This window comes from Danio rerio, chromosome 23 (assembly GCF_049306965.1).
Source record: "Danio rerio strain Tuebingen ecotype United States chromosome 23, GRCz12tu, whole genome shotgun sequence".
Lineage (NCBI taxonomy): Eukaryota > Metazoa > Chordata > Actinopteri > Cypriniformes > Danionidae > Danio > Danio rerio.
This window is the reverse complement of record NC_133198.1, coordinates 6629342-6652345: the sequence shown is the minus strand read 5'-3', so window position 1 is coordinate 6652345 and position 23004 is coordinate 6629342. Positions and strand designations below refer to the sequence as shown.

At 35.8% G+C, this 23004-nt stretch overlaps 1 protein-coding gene across 2 annotated transcripts in view; it reads right to left on the bottom strand.

The window, feature by feature from the left end:
* The window catches only part of rbm38 (RNA binding motif protein 38), a 199313-nt gene that overhangs the window by 172373 nt on the left and 3936 nt on the right, over positions 1-23004 (bottom strand). Inside the window, 2 exon segments of one of the 2 annotated variants that reach the window (NM_001110127.1) lie at positions 1058-1112; positions 12537-12660. In NM_001110127.1, the coding sequence (NP_001103597.1) occupies positions 1058-1112; positions 12537-12660 (179 nt within the window). 2 annotated transcript variants of the gene reach the window in all.

The window sequence follows — 23004 nt, the reverse complement described above, 5'->3', positions numbered from 1 at the left end:
TCAGTTCCAAAAAAATGGTATCGGTGAATCCCTAGTAGTTTATGTTAGCAACTGCCAAGCAACCACTCAGAACAACTTAGCAACCGTATAGCAACACCTTAGCAACCACCTAGAACACCCTAGAAATACCCTAACAACCACCTAGCAGGAAACATGCCAATCCACTGTAAAAACCTGCTAACCTATATGTAGTTATCGATCTATACCAACTGTTTCAAACTTAAATCATGTAACTTTTAAAGCTACTTTAAACTTTCAGACGAGGCTTTCTCAAGCCACCATAAAGTTAGTCTACGAACTTTACTTTTCTGGTTTTAAATAGAAGTTTTTCAAACAAAATCTGAAAACAGAAAAATGCTTGTGGGCTTGCTTCTGTGAATGTAAACAATGAGAGATTTCCATTTTTTCATAAGTAGTATTACTCCATGTTGAAAAAAATGTTTGTGTGTGTGTGTGTGGGTGGGTGGTTAAGATGGGGAACAAGAAAGATGTGTACAGAAGCAGACGGAGAGAGGGAGAGGGAGAGAGAGAGAGAGAGAGAGAGAGAAAAAGAGAGAGAGAAAGAGAGAGAGAGATGAAGGTTTGTTTTGCATAACACCTGGCTGGTTAGCAGACTTGAGGCAGGTGGTGACCTAACCGACAGCAAACAGGTCAAACAGGATCCAAAAGAGAGTGTAAAAGAAAGAGAAACACCAACAGAAAGAAAGAAAGAGGGAAATGCAGAAAGAGGAAGAGTGTAGACCGAGAGAAACCCAGACACCAACACAGACAACCCATTTAGAAAAGGGAGAGATGTGAATGTTAACCGCAGAGAGAAAGACTCTAAAAACACTGCTGAGGAAGAGCCTCACTAAAGTCCTCAGATGGAGCGAGACAAACTGAGACGGGACGTTTGAGACGCAGCCGGTTTGTTAAGAATAACTGACAGTTTTGGGCTAAATGAAACTGCAGTTTTGACAGGGCTGTTTGTGAGGGGTCATGCTAAGATTTGATGCTATTTCTGCACATGCGGCACTCCGTCACCCCTGACATTAGCAGAATGAAGAGACATGCTTACCCATACTGCCTCTGGATGAGGGTCGGATGGACCTGCTGGACTCCAGTAGAATAGCCTGTGACCGCAAGACAAAAAAACAACAGACTGAAATCACAACCAGAGTCTCGAGAGTGAGCAAACGTGACCCTGGTTAAGTTACACATGTATATTTGTGGGAAAAGCCATTGTAAAAGAAAATACATAGTAAGCAGGGCTTGAAATTAACTTTTTTGATCACCAGTCACTGTGATCCCACAATTTTATTGTTGGGAAAGTATATTTTATACACATAAACATGACTTTGACATGCTAAAATGACTTGATTTGGATTTTGCGTTATCTATAGTTTCATAGTCTTACAATTCGTTTTTATTTCACATCCTTTTCAAAGCTCAAAATGAAGGATTTACCAAATTTATCTCTGACGACACCAAACATAAACAAGCAATTATTTCTTAGCCACAAGTTTTAAATGTGTTAAAACAAAGCTGTATACTATACTTTTTATTTAACAAAACATATGCACAGGAATCTGTCCTGGCTAAAGGTCCTAGATCACAGTTAACTACACATAAATGGGGAGTTAATCTATTAAAGCAATGTTATTGTAAAAAAAAAATTAAGCCATATTAACGTAAAAGAAAGCAGGTAAAAAAAAAAACATATCATGTGATAATGAAAGGATGATCACACACACACACACGGTTAACATTAGACCCACAAATAATCTGTTCGAAGAATAGTTAAAGCGAAAGCAACCGGTGCTGCTTACGATAAGACAAATCTGGAGCTCTTGAAAGCAGCAAGACTGTGGGTGCATGTTCATCACCTTTTGTCTAGTCTATTTGAAAGAGAGCCGATCGCATCAGTTGTGGTTGCATCATCAGTGTCCCTAGCTGCTTGCACTCTCAGCAGTCGCACTTTTTTCATTTATTTGTTTATTTGACTACTGACTCACTCTTTTGATACATTATTTTGCAGCAGCTCCACTGTTTTATTTATTTTCTCGCAGCCCCGTAAGCAAAATGCAGCCTGCAGGTTAATCATGCAGTAACTATCATTCGACCCTAAACAGCAGCACCTTAGTGTATATAAGAATTTGAATAATTAATATTAATGAATATTACACCTGCTCAATTAAAATCAGATGTTTCACTACATTAATACATCTGACATAACTTGATCAGAAATCTAATAAGGGGACAAAAAGATTAAGCCATCAATAGATGGTCTAGTGGTCAGCATGTTGCATTACGACGCTGCCGACCTGAGTTTAAACCTCACCTAATTATTATTATTTTTATTTCATTTTTATTGTTAAGACATATAATACTGTTTGGGTTACTTGTGTAGGTGTACATATTTTTTTATTTTTTGTAACCACCATTACAAAGCACTGAATATCTTGCACAGAATGTATATTCAGATATTGCAGGAAAGGATATTGTGATGTTTTAAAGAATAGTGTTGGAGATTTAGCTACTCTTTACGGTTCTCATATTTATGAAAAACATTTGAAGTTCTAAAGCAGCTGTTTTCTTGAAAAATACGTGAAACTGTCATTAGAAATATCGTTTGTCGTGAACTGAGGTGGGCCAGTCTAAGGCTTGAAACTCCAGGGCTGAAAAGGAGTCCCACTCCGACTCCGTTACTGCCCATCTAGTCTTCGTCCCATCACTGCTGAATTTATGTATCAACTCACAGACTACTTTAGGTGCAAGATCATGTATACACTTAGACGAGTTTTTTTTTAAAAAGAGAACTTTAAAAAAACCATCAAAACTTAAGTTATATATTTAAGAATTTGACAATGGTGCCATTTTACTAGTTACTGATCCATTACTTTTAAAGTTTGTTTGTAAAGTGAAATTACAGCCTTAACAACTAACTGAGTAGCATGACCACAGATTATTGCACAGTAAGACATACGTGATAATAGTATAGCATGCACAAACATTTGCGCTGCTTTAGGAGATATATGGTCTTATCATACAAAAGCAGTTTAAATTTGTCTCAATTCACTAACTTCCTTGATTTCCTTTTGGTCAATTTGGATTTTAAATATATCCAGTACTGTTTTTTAAAGGAAAAACTGTTTTGTTATAGTTCAGAGTTAAACAGTTGTCCTGCAGCCACAGGGAAATACAAACCAGTTCCTTTGGTTAACATTTCTGCAGCCTTCTGTGAAGTTCCTGCTGTTACATAAATAATTGTGTCATCTGCATACATTTGACAACCAACCTCATGTGCATTTCTAAGCACTTCTTTTGGACAACTTTCAAGTCAAATATCTCAATATTAAATTTTTTTTCAAACCCTGAGATTCCAGAATTTCCAGTAGTTGAATCTTAGCTAAATGTTGTCCTAACCACCGTCCACCAATGGAAAGCTTTAAGTTGATGTATCAATCTCAGTTTCCAGAAATGTACCCGGGGTCACAATTGTTGACAGTTTAAGGTTCTTCCAAACATGGATGACTTTAGTCAGTTTAATCCTAGTTCCATCAGACCACAGCACTCGTCTCCAAAAAACTATTATTTTTCCCAGTGTAATTTAGCAAATTGTGATGTATTTTTTGTTGATTCTAACTTGTTGATTTTCCCATGTTGTCACACAAGTAAGCAGTGTGTTTGAGGTTTTCCTTAAATACTATTCCACAGTTGTGCCTCCAATTAACTCAAATGTTGCCAATTAGCCAATCAGAAACTTCCAAAACCTTGACATCATCATCTGAGCTTTTCAGAGGGATAATAATCTTATTGTATGCAAACTTGACTTTCAAGAAAACTTATATCAATTTTAAATATATATAGATACATCTCATTATTCTGCTATTAAGCATAACAAATTTGAGCATAAAAATTTGAAAAAGATTAATCACATTAACATCTGACTTTTTTAATTGGTTATATGCCTTTTTTACAGTGTATGTAAGCTTCTGGTTTCAACTGTATTATTATTTGACAACTTATTTACAGTATGGGATGTTTTTTAGGTTGATTACATTAAGACTTACGTAAAAAAACAAATGTTACACACATACTGTTTGCTATGGAATGAAAAACTTTGAAGCTCAATTTCTTAAAATTATTCAGAATGCAGATAGAACCTTAAAATTCCAAGGTGACGATATCAGTTTATAAACTGAAGAAATTATGTTTGCACAGTAATGCACTTAGAGAAGAAGTTTATGGGGCAAGACGTAACAGTGACTCCATAAATACCCAATAACAACAAGAGGGATGCTAGAAATAACTTAAATAAAATCTGCCTAAAACAGCAGAAAATGAAATCTGAAACCCATTTTTAGTCAACATTAGAGCTGGAAATTAATAAAACTGATACACTAACATTTAGCACTTTAAAACCAGTGTCAAAGATGGGACTTTGACAAGACTTCAGAACAGACCTACATGATATGCCCTTGATATTTTGCTTCCAAGTTTCCCTGTATGCTTATCTTGAAGAACAGTATTTTTACATTAGTTAATAATTGATTATTACTCAATCCCTCTAAGGAAAGTTATTTTAATAGTGAGCACATTTATAGTGTAATAGTGCTGAAAAAGTACCAACACATGAAGCTTTTCTAACTTTTTTTCTGAAAGTAAACTTAATGGAAATAGGCGGAGCTAAAGATTTTTTTCTGGCACTCTTTGCTCATTGCTACATAATGATTGGTGGAATATTTTGTAAAACATTATGGTTAATGTAGTTTTTGGGCAATTATTAGGGTATTCAACACAACTGGTTTAAAACTAAGCTGATATAATCTGAACAGATGGGTAAAAAAGCTAGTATAATCAACTAAAAATATCAGAGCCGTTTATTAAACTTATTGTCAGTTATTGTTAAGTTTCTCTCCTAACAAAAATTAAATTTAAACTGGACTTTTGTGCTCTATTTACTGTATCTTAATTAGTTTTTCAGTCTTTGCTTTAAATTTTATATAATATAATTCCAGTTTCTGACAATCATCAATAATGAGGGAAAAAGTGAAAATATACAAGATTTTTAATTTAATATTATCATTTAATTTATTTATTTCTTATTCATCTAAAATTATATTCAGACACACACACACACACACACACACACACACACACACACACACACACACACACACACATATATATATATATATATATATATATATATATATATATATATATATATATATATATATATATATATAAAATGTGTTATTTACTATTTCTTATTTCAACGACCTAACATTGTGTATTGTATCAGTGATTGCCAATATTGGGGTCACGGGACAATGACCGAGGGTCGCTTGGTGATTTCCAAAAGTCAAATAAATTATATTAAACTGTTAGAATGACCATATTTTATCCATAACCCACAAATGATAAAAATAGTAGTTAGTAATTACATATAAAACAACAAAATACCCTTTTTTCCTTTATAGGATTGTGTGTTTACATTAGATTATCCACACAGCAATAGTGTCAGGTGCAGCAGATTGATTTTACAGCACCAGGCTAAATTTTCTGAGTCCATTATGACAATCAAATACAATAAAATACATACAGGCCACAATTGAACATTGAGAATGATCTCTGATTGGAGGTCTCCAAAATAAATCCAAGAATAGACTTGTACTGAAAACATTGTGGCCACCAGTTTCATTAGGTGAAGTCAACATTACACATCACTGATCATTCACTTGGATCCCAAGTCACTGGCATTGTTATTTTGGGGGTCACAGGCTAATCAAAATTTTTTAGCGGTTGACTAATGATCTCCCCGGTGATCCGGGGTGCATTGGATACCCTGAGCTCTCTTTTAAATAATATTATGGTAAAGTAGCATTAAACCAGTTTGCTTAAATCCGATGATCGCGTCTGCCATCTTCACAAGGCTACACAACCTGTCCTTATTTGACAGACTCCGATTAACGTACCAAGCTACAATGCAGAAAGATGAAACTATTTCAACAAATTGTTTATAATATTATACGATTATACAATCTAAGTTTCGTCAGAAAAAAAATCTGTCTTTGTTGAACTTTTTTATAGACAGCCTAGGTCAGGTGTGGGCAAACTTGATCCTGGAGGGCCAGTGTGCTGCATAGTTTAGCTCCAACCCTATTCAAACAGACCTCCCTATAGAGTTCAAGTGATCTTGAAGACCCTGATTAGTTTGTTCAGGTGTGTTTGACTAGTGTTGGAACAAAACTCTCCAGGGACACCGGCCCTCGAGGATCAAGTTTGCCCATCCCTGGCCTAGGTCTTAGTTGGAATTAGGGTTGGGCCGATAGACGATGCCATCGTCCATCGCCGATGGCCAATAGACAACATGATGCTGAGCCAGCATCGCCGATCCTTCGCATGCCCCTGTTGCAAACACGCTCGCAAAAATACACACTCAGGCCCCGTTTACTCTAATACATCTTAGTATTAAAATGGCATTTTAGAAAGAAATTGATCCACACCTAGCATTTCTGGACAGCCCTCCTTCCGCTGAAAACACACATGATATGATCACACACACACACCGTCATGCACTTGTCTGAGCTCCAGTGAGCAGTGCACGTCAAACAATTTATCAAGTATGTACCGCTGGATCGCGTCTCACTATAGATGTTAAACATGTTATTCAGACATCCCAAGTCTCCCAGAAGTTCCAGGAGTCTCCCGCAAATGCATAGAGACTCCTGGATGCACGTGAACGAGTGACAATCTCCCGGAAATCATGCGTCTCCCTCCCAGGCCTCAAATAATAACCCGTTCTCACCCCTCACCACCGGATCCCTCCGCGCTCTTCAGTTACGTCACTCTCACTCTGTTAAACACCGCCTCCTAAGCTAAACCCTGCAGTGCAGCGGACCTCCAGGAACGAGATTGGTGACCCCTGCTCTAGATTATTATTTATTTATTGTTTGCCTGTTAGTTTGTTGTTGTCGTTATAATCAAAATTACAAAAATAAAAAAATACAAAAAAATATAAAATCCACAAGAATTCAGTAGGATGAATAATTTACTTAATAATAAACAAATAATAAACAAATAATAAATAACGTTGTTTCAAATAAAAAAAAAATATGCCTAATGTAAAATAAATGTGTTCAAGTTATTTACTGAATAAATTACACGTTTATCCATTTTTAAAATTTAAATCAAGCACTAAAATGAACGTCTCCTCCTTGAGCCAAGTGTAATGGACACAAACTTAAAGGAAAAAGATGAAGACACAAGCATGTTGCATTATGCTCACCATAAGGTTTGTGTTCAGAGAGAAGTGTGTTTATGCAAATACAGCAGTGCTGCTGGTGAGGCTGTTGAGCTTGTGTGTGTGTGTGTGTGTGTGCGTGCGCGTACATGCACGCGCGTCTGTGTATGTGTGTTGAACAGGCATCGAGGCGAGAGATGTTTCTGATCTGTGTCCGGGCAGATTCACTGTTACGCTGGAGAACAGACAGCCTGGCGTTTTTCACATGAGTGACTTCATGAGAGCAAACAGACAGGAGGAGATGAAAAACAGAACAAAAAAAAAACAGAAGTGCATGTTGGCTGAATGGAGAGAACGAGAGCCAATTAGAGGCTAAAGAGCGTGTGCTTGTGGAGGACAGAATTATAAATGTGAATGTCAAATACAGGCTAAGTAGAAAAGAAGAGGATGAATGAATCAGAGGACGATAGTGGAGTAATTCTGGAGAGTTTGCTTCGTTCAGTTTTAGCTGTACCAATATTAATTTGAGGATAAAAAAGGACTGAGTGCTTTATATGTAACAAACAAGAAGTATGTGTACAATAGATTTACAGTTGTACAATTGAGCAAGACATGGCGGAGGGTTTAAAAGCTGAAATGTGCAGCTCGTATTGTTACTATGTACAATTGAAGTCAGAATTATTAGCCCCCTTGTTTATTTTTTCCCCCAATTTCTATTTAACAGAGAAGATTTTCTTAACACATTTCTAAACATAATAGTTTTAATAATTCATTTCTGATAACTGCTTTATTTTATCTTTGCCATGATGACAGTAAATAATATTTGACTAGATATTTTTCAAGACTTTTCTATACAGCTTAAAGTGACATTTAAAGGCGTAACTAGGTTAATTAGGTTAACTAGGCAGGTTAGGGTAATTAGGCAAGTTATTGGTTTGTTCTGTAGACTATCGTAAAAAAAAAATAAATAAATAAAAAAAAAAAAAAAAAAAAATATATATATATATATATATATATATATATATATATATATATATATATATATACACATATAAATAACTTAAAGTTAATAATTTTGACCCTAAAATGGATTTTAAAAATCTAAAAACTGCTTTTGTTCTAGCCGAAATAAAACTAACAGGACTTTCTCCACAAGAAAAAATATTATTAGACATACTGTAAAATAATCCTTGCTCTGTTAAACATATATCAGGTAATATTAAAAAAAGAAAAAAAATTATAATTCTGACTTAAACTGTACTTATACCAGGAGATCATTTAGAGTTCCTATAAGCAGGCCAAACAGAATTAGAAATGATTTTATTATGGTGGCCATTAGGTCATTAAATGAGTCCAGCGGGGAGGGAGATGCATCTAAATAAATGATGTATTGTATGTTGTGTGGTAATATTTTGTTAATGTGTACGTGGAACTTCGCCTGTCTTATAGCACCTTGCTGCAATTTTGGTTTCCCCAAACAGGATAATGAAGTTGATTCTGAGGAAACTCAAATGGTTTTAGAGAACGAAAATCAAGCTGTAGAATGGCCCAGCCAATCACCTGACCTGAATCCAATATAAAATCCAAATAAAAAATCAGATTTGATAGACGAAACCACACAACCATCAGGATTTCTGTGAAAAGCTCACACCAGAGCAATTCATGTGACTTCATTCTCCATATGAGGCATCTTTAAGCTGCCATCACCTGAAAAACCTTAGTAGTTCAGTACTTTCTCCTTCTGTAATTTCATTATTATTACACTTTTTTTGTTGTTTTATTTTAATGTTTGTATTGTTTAGGTTTTTACCTAAATCTGGTTTAATTCCATGTCAACAGCTCCTTTAGAAATATTATTCCCAGGTAAAAACATGATGTGTTCAATACTTATTTTCATCGCTGTAAATAAGTTTTTAAAAAGTTTACTTGAGAAAAATAATTGATTATTTAAAAGATGTGCAGCTTATTTCCTTCTAATTAATAAACCATCTATGCCAGCTTTTTATATTATTGCCAATATGCTGATAGCTTTAAACTTAATCCAATATCGGACTATAAAAAAAGGCAATCGATACAGTATCAGTGTTGGGGAGGTTACTTTTGAAATGTAATAGAATACGGACTACAAATTACCCTACTTAAAATGTAATAGGTTACACTTCTTTTGGATTACTTTATTAAAGTAAAGCAACTAATTACATTTGATTACTTTTAAGTTTCTAATGGGCATTTTTAACTAAATCATTTTCAAGCGTTTATACTGAGGACATGTTCCCTTCGGGATTTACGCCTGTGGGTGCGCCGAAAATCAAAAGCATTAGAGTAGCACCGCTTCAATAAATGGCCTTAGCAGAAGTCATATCAAAAACAGGCAAAGCAACAGATTAGTATTATCCAACATATCCCAGATTTTAAGAAAAATTTTAGATGTTACCACATTTGTAATCTTTAACCTTTTCACAAGTAACTGTAATTAAATTACACAATTTTCCTCAGTAACTGTAACAAATTACTGTTACTTTTATTTTGTAATTAAATTACGCAACGCCGTTACATGTAACTACTTACTCCCCAACACTGACAGTAATATATGAAAAAAGACGAGAGATGTATTATTTTGTATTCTGTTGATGCTCAAAACCATATAAATACTCAGTTTCTCTGGATTTTTGATATATAGTTTTATTTTTAAGTGAAATGTAATGACCAAAAAAGTAGTTGAAATGAAATAAGTGCAATTATTCCAAAAAAAAAAGACCAAATTATAACATATTTATTCGAGATTCTGAAGAAATGTTATCAGATCTTCCAAGAATAAAACAAATATTAACATTTTTCAGACTTGCCCCTAATACATGTAGTAAATACAGAGAATTTACTGAGTCAACATTTTGTTTACGTTATTTTAAATGCATTGAAGCACTGGCTTTCAGACAATTCTTTTTAATTGACACTTGCTAGTTACACTCTTAATCACTTTCAATATCTCCACTTAACCCTGACCGTTACACATTAAATGCCTAATGTTTTCCAAATAAGCGAGAAGTGAATGACATGACGAAGGCCACTACGGCAGAGAACAGAGCAAATAGGCATGTTGGGACGAGAGCGAGAGCAGAAGCTGAAATCGCCGCTGTTTCTGTGTGAATATGGTGTGTTAGGACAGGTGCTCAAGCTTTACGCTCCCTCCACAACACTCTTCCTCTTTCCTGACAAATCAGCCACAAAACACACACAAATGCAAAGCTGGAGGCCGAACGAACAGACAGACGTGCTGAGTGACCATATATCACTTCTTTCTGCCAATGCATTCACACGCATGCAGAGATGCAAATGTGGGACGGCTGCAAATTCTTGACAGGGCAAACCCGTCAAACTAGCCGTTAAAAAGAAGTGTGAGATGTGTGTGTGTGTGTGTGTTTTGGAGATTTGATGATACTCAGGGCATGATATGATGAAAACATGCATCAGTTTTTTTTGCCAGTATGATTCACCCACCGTGTAACCGTCAACAAGTAAAAGTGACAAGAAGGTGGCCAGAAAAACCTCAAGCTACATTACAATTCAGTTCGTCAGGCCAGACACTGAAGGCTGTCGATTTTAAGATTTTGGGGCTTATTGGCTTTTCATTAAGTGTTTTTTTCAGTGTAATGCAAAAAAAAAAAAAAAAAAATTATATCCATCACTCTACCTGTCAAAATCTTGTTGCCTGAACAACAAATACTAATTTGACATCAAGTTGATCATTTGGTATCAGATCTAGATTACACTTATTTTACCAAAATAAAATATGATCATGCCTTTATTTTTAATTAATCAGGACAGTAAGATCTGACATTGCTTAAACAAAAGTCTTGTCACTTAACAGAAATAATATCCAGTATAGAATATTAAGTCATGGTGCAGTGGAAACCAAATTCATATTGTGTATGACTCCCATGAGCTTCTTCAATGGCTCTTCCATCTTACCCCAGACATGCTCAATAATGTTCATTTCTGGTGACTGGGCTGGCCAATTCTGGAGCACTTTGACCTTCTTTACTTTCAGGAACCTTGATGTGAAGGCTTAAGTATGAGAAGGAGCGCTATCCTGCTGAAGAATTTGTCCTCTCCTGTGGTTTGTTTAAGTACAAATGTCTTGATCCCTCAGGCTGTTGATGCTGCTATCCACTCTGCAGATCTCTCGTATGCCCCCATACTGAATGTACCCCAAACCATGATTTTTCCTTCACCAAACTTGACTGATTTCTATGAGAATCCTGTGTCCATGCTAGTTCCAATAGGTCTTCTGCAGTATTTGTGATGATTAGGATGCAGTTCAACAGATGATTCATGGGAAAAATCTACCTTCTGCCACTTTTTCAAATAATCAATTAGAAGTCAAGTTATTATTTGTTGCTCTTACAACTGGGATTGAAGACAAGACTATTGTCAGGTAGTGTATACAATTAAGCATTTGTAACACTTTATCAATGTCTGTCTGTATATTTCAGTGACAATACATATTTTTAAAGGCTGTATTTTTTTTTTCAAAATGAGGTATCTCTACTTTAGTAGCATAGTAGTTTTGTTCATTTCTATTCTAAAGGCTGCTTATACATGTCTAATTTTATTTAAAAAACAACAACTTTTTTTTTTCTGTCTGTTAATGGTATTTTCTGAATTACAGAGTAATAAAGAGAGATTCCCAAAATACCAAATGTCATTGTCAAAACGGACTATATCCAATATTCAGATTTTTGTGCAAGTTAGAAAACACAAATAATGCAAATGTAGGCCACATATATTTAAATAAAGCCTTGTTTGTTTATATAAATACAACAAGTTTGTGTAACCGTTGGTTAAAGTTTAAACTCTTTTTTTCTAAAATAACAAGTACATAACTTCTTAAGTTTCAACAAAACAGAATGTCCTTTTCAATATTCAGACACAATAAGATAATTTCAGCCAATAGCATGAGTTTGAACCTTGGATGTCTATTTTTACTGACTGAAGACAGGGCGAGTGTTTGGAAAACCTGTTTGACCACCATTAAGATTATTGCATTTCTGTATGCATTTATGAGAGAATTTTCATTTTTTTGGGGTGAACAATCCCTTTAAACTGCACACTTCACCTTTAAACGTGACAGAAAATTAGTTTTCAAATAATCACATTTTTTGAGTTCACGTTTGAAAATGATAAATGACAGAGTTTGTTACTATACAATCACATTTAAACATGTAATGAAAAAAGGGCCTGTGATATGTTGACAGTTAAGGGTTAATAGACAGGGACCCTACATTGGAGAAGTTCAGCTGGAATTTACCTGTCAGTGGGCTGCGTGGTTTGGCCCCGAGGTACGCCAGGTTGACATTAGCTTTGCGTCCATCAATAATAGGGTTGGGATCTTTACAAGCTCTTTCCGCTGCACTTTTATCCATCATAGTGACCTGGAGAGGAAGGAGAGGATTTAAATACAGACACAAGAATGAGTCTGTGAATGAGTGGGACTTATTAGGCATACTATTTATACAAATTTTGGCTGTGCCATTAAGAAACACCTCAATTATACATGAAATCACTAATGTTCTATACTGTACGATTTTAAATTGGTTGGCAAAATAACAGCAATACAGTACATTTATTTTATATATTATTATAAGAATGTATTATAAATTATGCATGAATTGTATAGTATATGTAAAGGATAATGAAATTCCAGACGGTTGTTAATTGCAGAATAAATGCTTATCAGCAGCCCAACGAGAGGCCCAGCACTGTTGTATAAAACCGAAGGGCTTTATTCATTGAAAAAGAACTGGCTAGATGTATTATTATCCTGCTTGTTACATGGCTACTTGCCACTAATTAGACACAAACCATTGATGTGAGCCGTTATAATTCATTAGCTGTTTAATTCATCGTAAAGCTTACAGAAAATTTGTTTTTAAATGACTGGATGCAGCCTACAAAAATAATATTATTTTTATTCAGTCACAAGACGGTGTCAAAAAGCCAAGAACAGCAGAGTGACAGAAAATTTGTTTCATGTCAGACTTTATTCTGTGATATCAACAGCCTGGATGTATGTTATACATTACATAACATATCCTGCAATATCGTGATCAATGAGAATCAAGTATTCCAGAGAGTTGTGTAAAAAGTTAGGGATAAAGTACATCCAGTAGGTTGTTACCACAAAAAACAAACACCTATCTACTTATCGGGAGCCTGACAAAGTGGAGCACTGCTGTATAAGATTAAAGAGCTTTATTCTGCGAAAACAAACATCCTGGATGTACTTTGCCATTTATTACATGGATACTCGTCACAAAACATACAAATTAGACCAAACATTGCTCTTAGACATGACACGTGTATTTTATTTTTTTTATTAAAAGCTGACAGAAATGAAAACAGCTGATGGAGTATACACTAACCTGTGCATTATTCATTCAGAAAATACCACCAAACAGACAAAAATGAGACAAAAACGCAAAGCAGAAACAAAACTAGCTGAATAAAGCTGACCTAGAGCTGAAGATCTTTGCCCGGGTTCGGTGGGTTCAAACTAAATTCTATAATTTTAGACAGGTTTTATAACCTTGACTTTTCCAAACCGTGGTATAACTTGAAAACGGTTATCCCATGCCTAGTGACAGATAAGCAGATACATATGAATGTGGATGCAGGTATATGGATTTGAACGCATTCACTGAAGGTCAAGGTGATTCAAAGTTCCCGGATGAGCCCGTGTTATTTAGCGTTTGTCATCTCAGGATAACATTCCTTGGAATGTTGCGACTGACCAATCAGAATTAATTCAAACTAGGCATGGGCCGGTATAAGATTGTGACGGTATGATAACCTTGAAAAAAAAAAAAATGGTTTCACGTTATTGTGATTACTGCTCTAATATACATTCTTTTTAAATATCTGGGTAAAAAACAAAACATTTTCCTCCTTTGAACACAATATATTTTATTTTGAGAAACATTTAAAGTATTTTGGAGCAGTAAACATGTCGGGCTATATAATTCAAATAAATCATTGACTCCTGCTGTCTTCATTAGTTTCAAAATGCACATTTCTTTACCATATAAAAAAAGTCTGTGGATATCTGTGGATATCTTTTCTGCTGGAGATACCGTTGTCCTAAAAAACTTAAAACGTAAAAATCTTACACATATCTTAGAAAATAATGGCAGCCTAATTCAGACAGCCGTAAAGTAAGTGGCAATAAACTCTGACAAATTTTACAATAACATACACAGCACAGTTTATCTTATCATCAGATCAGTGAGCATATTGTTTACACTTCCCAAAAATAAGCTTTTTTTAAAAGCCTTTTGCTGAAAAGTCTTAAAAACAAGCGTGGCATTAATACCACAGCAGTTTGCCTGTGAGGCGGTTAAGTAGCCTCAACTGCTGACTTGTTTTCACAGCTCGGGCCTCAGTAACAAATACTCTTCCAGCAGTCTGCAATATTAGGTTTGAGCCGCTCATATCTGCCTGCTCATGACTCTACAGACACACATAAACACACACACACACATAGAAACGTGCCGCACCCAGTGGAGACCCAGCGGCAGCTGTGTTCCCCAGGGCTGGTGGAACTAGAAATACAGCCAGAGCAGTAGTGGAGCGGTTAGGAAGAGCATTCAGGGGATCTGGTTTCTGTCAGGTAAACACCAGACCAGAGTGTGCTTCGTTTCTGTAGTGCCCTTGAGTAGGAAGTCTCTCAAATGAACGTCAGAAAAACAACCGCACACACATATAGAGCTGTGACTATACATGTGCTGATAATCAGTAATGCAACAAATTCTGGGATACTATGAAGCTGTTGAATGCTTGGCTGATGAGCATTCCAAGACATGCAGTTATTTTCAGATAAACACTCAACCAAAGTAGTTCCAGGAAGGTTTTTTTTTTTACCACATTATTTCCATGTCATTACATCCAATAATTTCATAATTTCTACCAACAACAGACTAAAATCACAAAGGCGGTGGCTTTGGATGAGCTGCGCAATAAACTAGCCCTACACACAGGAGCTGTATATTGACAAAAACCTGACAAATGTCTTGACATACAACATCTGAGTAATGTCGTTTGTGAGGTAAACATAAAACAAGTGGAATAATTGACTCAGAACTAGGGATGCACCGATATGGATGTTAGGGCCGATATCGATAACCGATAACTCTGTTTGGAGGCCGATAACCGATATATAGGTCATTTGTATAGCGCTTTTAAAATGTAGATTGCGTCAAAGCAGCTTCACATAGAAGATCATAGTAAATTGAAACAGTGTAGTTCAGTTTTCAGTGTTTAAGTTTCAGTTTAGCTCAGTTCAGTGTGGTTAATGTAAACAGTCAAAATGTTGTACTTTTATACAGTGAACAACTGATTTTATTTTTAAAAAATCATTAAAAGTTTGAACTGATCTAATAAACTGAATAGCATACTTTAAAGCAAAAAAAGCACTAATTTAAAATTTGCAAGGTGAATATATAGACCTAAATTCACAACTTTACACAAATCAGCATGCCAAAAATAAATTATTTCCATTTCTTCGTACAAAAAATTAACATCCAACTTGACTGTTGCATAAAAATAATAGGTTAAATAACAAAATGGCATTTAAAAAATAAAAATAATCAATAAAGGTTTATCATTAACCACTGTTGGAATCTTGATAGACATCCCGTGCGCTCGTTATAATCAATTTGAATATGCCGATACACCAATAATAACATATAACCATATTAGATTACAAACCCAATGCGTTGTTTAGCACATGTGCATCAATGCTATTATGTTTACTAGGGGTGTCACGATTTCGATTTTTAATCTAAATCGATCGAAATTTATGCTCAATTTCGATTATAGAATAAAAAAAAAAGAATCGTCGATGCTGCAACACCCCCATCAGCTTGGCTTGCCAAGCGGGAAAAAAAACAGGCTTGTTGAAGTGCTTGTTAAACTGCAGAAGCAGGAGACCCGTCGACAGAACTTAAATCCTCTCCTCTTTCAATGAAGTCGCCAGTGTGTAAGCATTTTGGATTTCCACTGAGTTATGTTGACAACGTTCGTGTTGTCGACAAAAAAAAAACACAGTTTTGCAAGCTCTGCTATGTACGTATTACGTACGGTTCGTCCGATAGACAACACCGGCATAGCGATCCTCCGCCCGCCCCCGTTGCAAATCCGCTCGCGAAAAGTACACACTCAGGCCCTGTTTACACTGTCTTTGTTTTTAAATGGCATTTTAGAACGACAAAGATTTGACATCCACAGTGGCGTGTAGCATTTCTGAGCAGCCCTCCTTCCTCTCTACCTCTGAAAATGCACATCATGTGCCACACACACACACAGCCATGCGCTCGAGACAGCAGGTTCAGGCAGTCAGAGGACTGCTTCAATCTTTCACTCACTTGTACTTAGTCATTTTAGCGAACACCTCAGATACTGTTGGCTGGTTCCTGTTGGTTGTGCGTCTTTTTTACCGACGCCATTATAACGATACAGATCACTGCCTATTCACGAATCCCGCAGAAAAAAGTGATTGACAGGTGGTAATTATGTGTGTATCTTGCCTTTATTCATTTACTGTATGATTTGTTTATGGGTAAAACAAAGACCATGCAGGTCAGGTAGTTTAAACGGTAGGCTACAAATAATTAATTGGTCATTAATTAATTCATTATTAATAAACAAAAATCGAATCGTGACTTTAGAATCGAAAATGTAATCGAATCGAGGATTTGGAGGATCGTGACACACTTAATGTTTACGTGTTTAATATTTTTTCCTGAGGCGATTTAAACCAAAATACACAATGACACTATCAAACATATCTACAATAGCTATGTTTCCATTCAAAAATGCGAATAAACTTTATGCGCAAAACTGGATTATCGCATAAAAGACATGCGAATGAAGCAGCGTTTCCATCCAACGAGTCAAAGCGAACAATATCATCACTTCCCGATTAACTGGCGCCAAATATCAACAGTAAAACTGAATTTGTTGCAGTTGGAGAAGCTGCGTCAATCTTTTCTTCATCTAATAAATGACTTGCGCCTCAGAAGGCAATGCTGATATGCAGGGAACGCGCGGTGGCGTTTGAAGGTGTCAGAGGCAGAGCACAGATGCTCTTGATTCTGGAGGTCAATAATTCTATAATAACATTAATACTGAAATGGTAAGGCGTTTTAGAATGACCAAAACAACATTTCAGATGGTTTACAATGTGCTCGGCCTGCTGGTTTGTCTATTTACACACATTTTTACCATCACATGATCTCTTATAAGAAAATCACGACATTTTTTTAATACGCATGCTGGAATTTATGCGGTAGAAGTGTTTCCACTGTAGTTTATGCGCATCTTTTCTTATCAAATAAAAAGTTTATCCTACTCAGTTATGTGCATTAGTTTTTTATGCACGTTTTCAAAATTTATGCACATCATGGCATTTCCATTAACCGTTTTTTTATGCGCATAAAAATAGTTGGATGGAAACATAGCTAATGATAAGGAATATGGTTACTTACGGAGTTAACAACGCACAGCAATACTACACAAAGAAAGGACAGACTTTGAGGAATGTGAGGAAAGCGTCATTATAGTGTACCAGACAAGTCTGAACAAGTTCGACCCACTCATGCGTGAGGCAGGCAGTTTAGTACAATTACGAAATCTATCAGCTTAAAGATATCGGCCTAATTTTAGGTAACGATATAACGATAACATTAAAAATAGCATTTATTGGCCGATAAAGATATAGCTGTCGATATATCATGCATCCTACTCAGAATCATGGATTTATTACAAAATAATGCACACTTCAGAGTTCGAGACCCATGCTTTAATAGCTCTATTTGGGAATAATTGATTATATCAGTTTGACTGAGATGATTCTGGAGGGTATTGAATCATTTACATAAAATGTATTAAACTAATTTCAACCATTGATGAACACAATGGATCTAAGATACAAGTGAAAAAGTGCTTTACATTATTCTAGGGAGTCTTTTTTAAGTATTTAGCAACAGAAATTAAATGATAAAAAGTAAAACAGCACTGCATAGTCTTGATCATAATAATAATTATATAAATTTAACCTTACAAACTCTAAAACTTCTTGTTCCTTGAATGCTTTAAACCAGGGGTGTCCTGGAGGTCCGGTGTCCTGCAGATTTTAGCTCCAACTTGCCTCAACACACCTGCAAGGATGTTTCTAGATAGCCTAGTAAGACTTTGATTAGCAAGCCCAGGTGTATCTGGTTGGAACTAAAGTTTGCAAGACATTGGCTGTTTCTCAATATGCGTTCTTCAGCGGTCTCGCGTCATCATCAGCTGCCTAAGTTCAGATCCAATACTCAAGACCGCAAGTACGGAGGACGCGTGAAACTTCCCGGATGTGATCTTGATATCGAGGACGCACTGATGCAGACTTGAGCACCGAACTCGCTCTGGAAGTCCCAGAAGTCATTGCGACTGGAGGTGGGAAGCGCAGCATTTTATTTAGACGTATTATAAAAGTTCAGAGATATCATTTATTTACCTCAGGAGTTTCCGTAAAGGAAACGGTGAAAGTAAACATCACCATAAACATCTTAATAAAGGAATAAACACATTAAGGGTGTTTGTTTGCTGAAATTCGTATTAAAATGTGTTTTATTTATATTGTGGAGAGTATATTTATAATGTTTTGTTGCAAAGTATATATTTTTAAGAGGGGAAAAACAATAAATCGTTGTATATATGCTTTAATGTTTAAATAATTTCTATTTAAAACGCATGAAGGTCACGTGACCATCAGGAAGAACGCTCTGTCCTCGCGGTCTCCTGAGTTCGTTCTTCTGAGGACACCTGGCAAGACCGGTCTCCACAAGAACACAAGTCCGTTCTCTGCGTTCTTGGAATTGAGAAACAGCCATTGGCCCTCCGACCTGAGTTTGGGCACCCCTGCATTAAACTCTCCCACACAAACTAGAGTGCCCTAAAAACACATGCAAGTGTTCATTTTTCACTTTATTATGGTTACACTTTGCAATTGTAGTTCCTGGAAAACTGTAATATCAACTCAACATTGCATATCCTGCGATGTCACCATTGCGTATGCGCACATTACGATATCAATGCTAAAAATATATTGTCCAGCCCTAATGGAAACCATATATTAATCTTAGGTGATATTCATTTTTGTGGTCCTGGTGTCTGTGGTCCTGTGTACATGGTGGTCTAGACTCTTAATTAGAGAATTGTATTAATCATATTAAAAATCGGAGCTTTGAAAGTACTCATTGAAAGTGCCAGATGATGTCGCAAGCTTTCAGAGACAGTGCCTTCCTCTGCCTGTAAGTTGATTCCATGAGCCCTCAAATGTGTCATTAAGTCTGACGTGTTTCCCCCTTACACGCAACTTTTGTAAAGCATCTGCTTTACGTTGCTGTGTCAGAATCCTTGCTTGTAAAATACACTTTAGAACGCTTAGTTAAAGCAAATTTGATGAACGCGATCATACATGTTGATCTGAAGAGAGTCGCTCTCGTTCACTGAATGCGATGTACTGTGTGTGTTGCGTGCGTCCGTTCCAGACATCGCCTGTTCGTATTCCTTAAAGTTGTTTAGAATTAAATGTTTAGAGATGGTGTGACAATGTGTACATGCACCCCTTGATGATTCCTATGTCCTTGACGCAGCACCAGTGGCCCCGAAATTATGCACCGAAATTCATATGCTGATTCGGTCCAGTAAATACCGGTTACAAATGTACCGGTGCTATAATGGCACTGGGTTTCTGTACCCAACCCTAACACAAAGCGCTATAGTCATTTTTGTTATTATAACTTTTGAAGTAATGTTTTTTTCCAGCATCATGATGTACAGTGGGGGACACAAGTATTCAGCACATAATGTTTCTCAAAAAACACATTTCTAAAGGTGCTTTTGACAGCTTTTTTTCACTGGATGCTGATAACAACTAAATAAATACATGTGAAAAGAGAACAAACCTAATTAGATTAATAATTAAGTCGTGTTATAAAATGAAATGACACAGGGAAAAATTAATAAACACATGAAGAAAGGGAGGTGTAGAAAGGCAGTGAAAGCCCAGACAGCAGCTGAAATCTCTGAGTAGTTCTTCAGCAACCCTCTGCCCTTCGTCAATGTAAATTAATATTAGCTGCTTCAGTCCAGCATCTACAGTACATCAGTACATTGGACATTTCAGCAAGACAATGATCCAAAACACAGACAAGGAACCTCAAATAGTTTCAGAGAAAGAAAAATCAAGCTGTAGAATGGCCCAGACCAATCACCTGACTCGAACCCATTAGAAAATACTAAAGATCAGTTTAGATAGACGAGACCCACAGAACCATCAAGATTTTACACTGTTGAAGTCTGTGTAAAAATCGCACCTGAGCAATGCAGAAGTTGTGCTAGAAGCAATTATCAAAACAACCACAAAAAATGTTATTATCTCAGTCATAGTCACAGAATCAGGGTAGTAAATGAGGAGACGAGCTTCAGTGGGTGTGTTGGGAAAACATGAGGCTTGTGTTGTAGTCTTCTGGGAGCTCTTCTGGTAAACCAACCTCTGTTACTCCTCACCAACACAGCCTGGACATTAAACATTGTCATTTACGGCAAAGCTACCCAAATTGTGTGCTTCCTTCCCTTTCTCACTGTCGTGGTTAATCTACTGTGCCTGTTTACACCTTGGCAGAGGATGACCTCCAAAAAAAAAAAAAAAAAAGCATGAAGTGAAAGTGTGCGGTCTTATCTGTGCTTTCCAACTGCTTTTGACGACAAACCAACGGCACAGTTCTGTAACACATGAGCACAGACACCAACAGAGAAAAGGGGAAAGAGATCAAAATAAGCAAAACTCACCAAACCTGTCAACGTTTAGATCATGTTTCACCCACAAACCAAAGAAACTATTAAGAAATGTATACATTTTTTTTACTTTTTAAAAGATGTGAAACTGCCACATTTGTAAAACAAATAATGATAAAATGTTAACAAATAAAAATGTTAGGACATCTCATGAATTTTCCATTTCTCCTTATCAGGACATAAAAAGTTAACAGCAGGTCATGTGAAAATGTTAGCACACCCTATTGAACTGAATAGTTTTCCATATCAAGAGACAATAAAAAATGCATGGTCCTTGGCTGGTCCTACACTTTTGAAACCTCAGATGAACATGACATATCCCATTGTGTCATTGTTTATTTAAAGGGGTAGTTCACCTAAACATGAAAATTCTGTTATCATTTACTCAATCTTCAGTTGTCACAAACCTGTTTTTTTTTCTTTTCTTTTTTTTTTGTTGAACACAAAATACGTTATTTTGAAAAATAGTGCTATTTTTCTTACTATGAAAGTCAATTGCAACAGGTTTTTACATTCTTCAAAATATTTTCTTTTGTGTTTAACAGAAGAAAGAAACTCATAAAGGTTTGGAATCACTTGCGGGAGGTTAAGAAAGTTTTTGGGTGAACTACCCCTTCAAAAAAATAAATAAAACCAAGACAGAAAAAACACGGGTGAGAATACTAGAGAGAAAGTTTTAATTGTATTGCCATTTCAGCTTCTATGGCTATGTCATGGCAAAAAAAAGAAAAAAAAATTACAATATTTAAATAAATTTTTTTTACATTTTATAGATAACACTTTTTTATAATTATAAAAATTTCATAATAATTAAAAATCATTAACAGCAATAAATAATACCCAAGGTAAAATACATAAATAATAATAATAAAAATGATAATAAGATAAGAATCTAAAACAGTTTTTTAAGGTTTCCTTTTGATAACAATTTTACAATTTTAGAAAGATTCACATTTAAAAACAATTCACTTAAAGTCTCTCCAGATAAAAATTGTTGTCTGATAACATTAAAAATAGGGCATTCCGCAAGAATATGTTTTACAGTTTGTTTTTTGTTGCAATATAGACATTTTGGGGGTTCTTCTCCCTTGAGTAAATGTTCATGTGTGAGTCTCATGTGTCGAATGCGGCATCTTCTAAACACAATCTCATCGTGTCTCAACTTACAAATTAGATTTTTTTCCTATTTCTTGCTGAATATCAAAAAGTTTATTTTCTGGGCACTGACTCCATTCTGTTTGCCATTTGTTTATGATATAGCCTTTTATTAGTGGCTTTAAATCGGAAGGTGGGATTTTCCACTCCTTTAGCTTTCCTGCTAGAGCTGTTTTGGCGGCTTTGTTGGCTTGTTCATTTCCAAATAGTCCAGCATGTCCTGGGATCCAGCAAAAGACTATTATAAAACCTTCTCTGTAGTTCGTTCACTTTGATAAAAATGTCAATAAGAATGGGATGCTCCAGTTTAAAAGAGTTCAATGTCTGTAGACAAGATTTTGAGTCTGAAAAATAATAAAATTGTGTTCTTCAGCATTTTCAACGTGTTCCAGTGATTAAAAGGAGAGCTTCAGCTGTAAAAATTGAGCTTTGATCTGAAATGCGAATGCCGTAGTGTGATTGACCCTGAAATTGCTGCAGAAAAATGACTGTCCTTTTTTGATCCATCTGTGTATATTGGTTTATGAGTAGGGTAATTGTCTTATGTCAGCAACTGCTTTTTGATATGTATGTGGAAAAGTGGTGAGAATATTAGGACACCTTATGATTCAGATGCAGTAGATCCACTTTTAGCAGTCATTACTCAAAGTCATCATTTTCTCTGATCATTCCGGATGAGTCTTGGATTTCTATTTATTTTTTGCACAGTTCTGTGATGATCT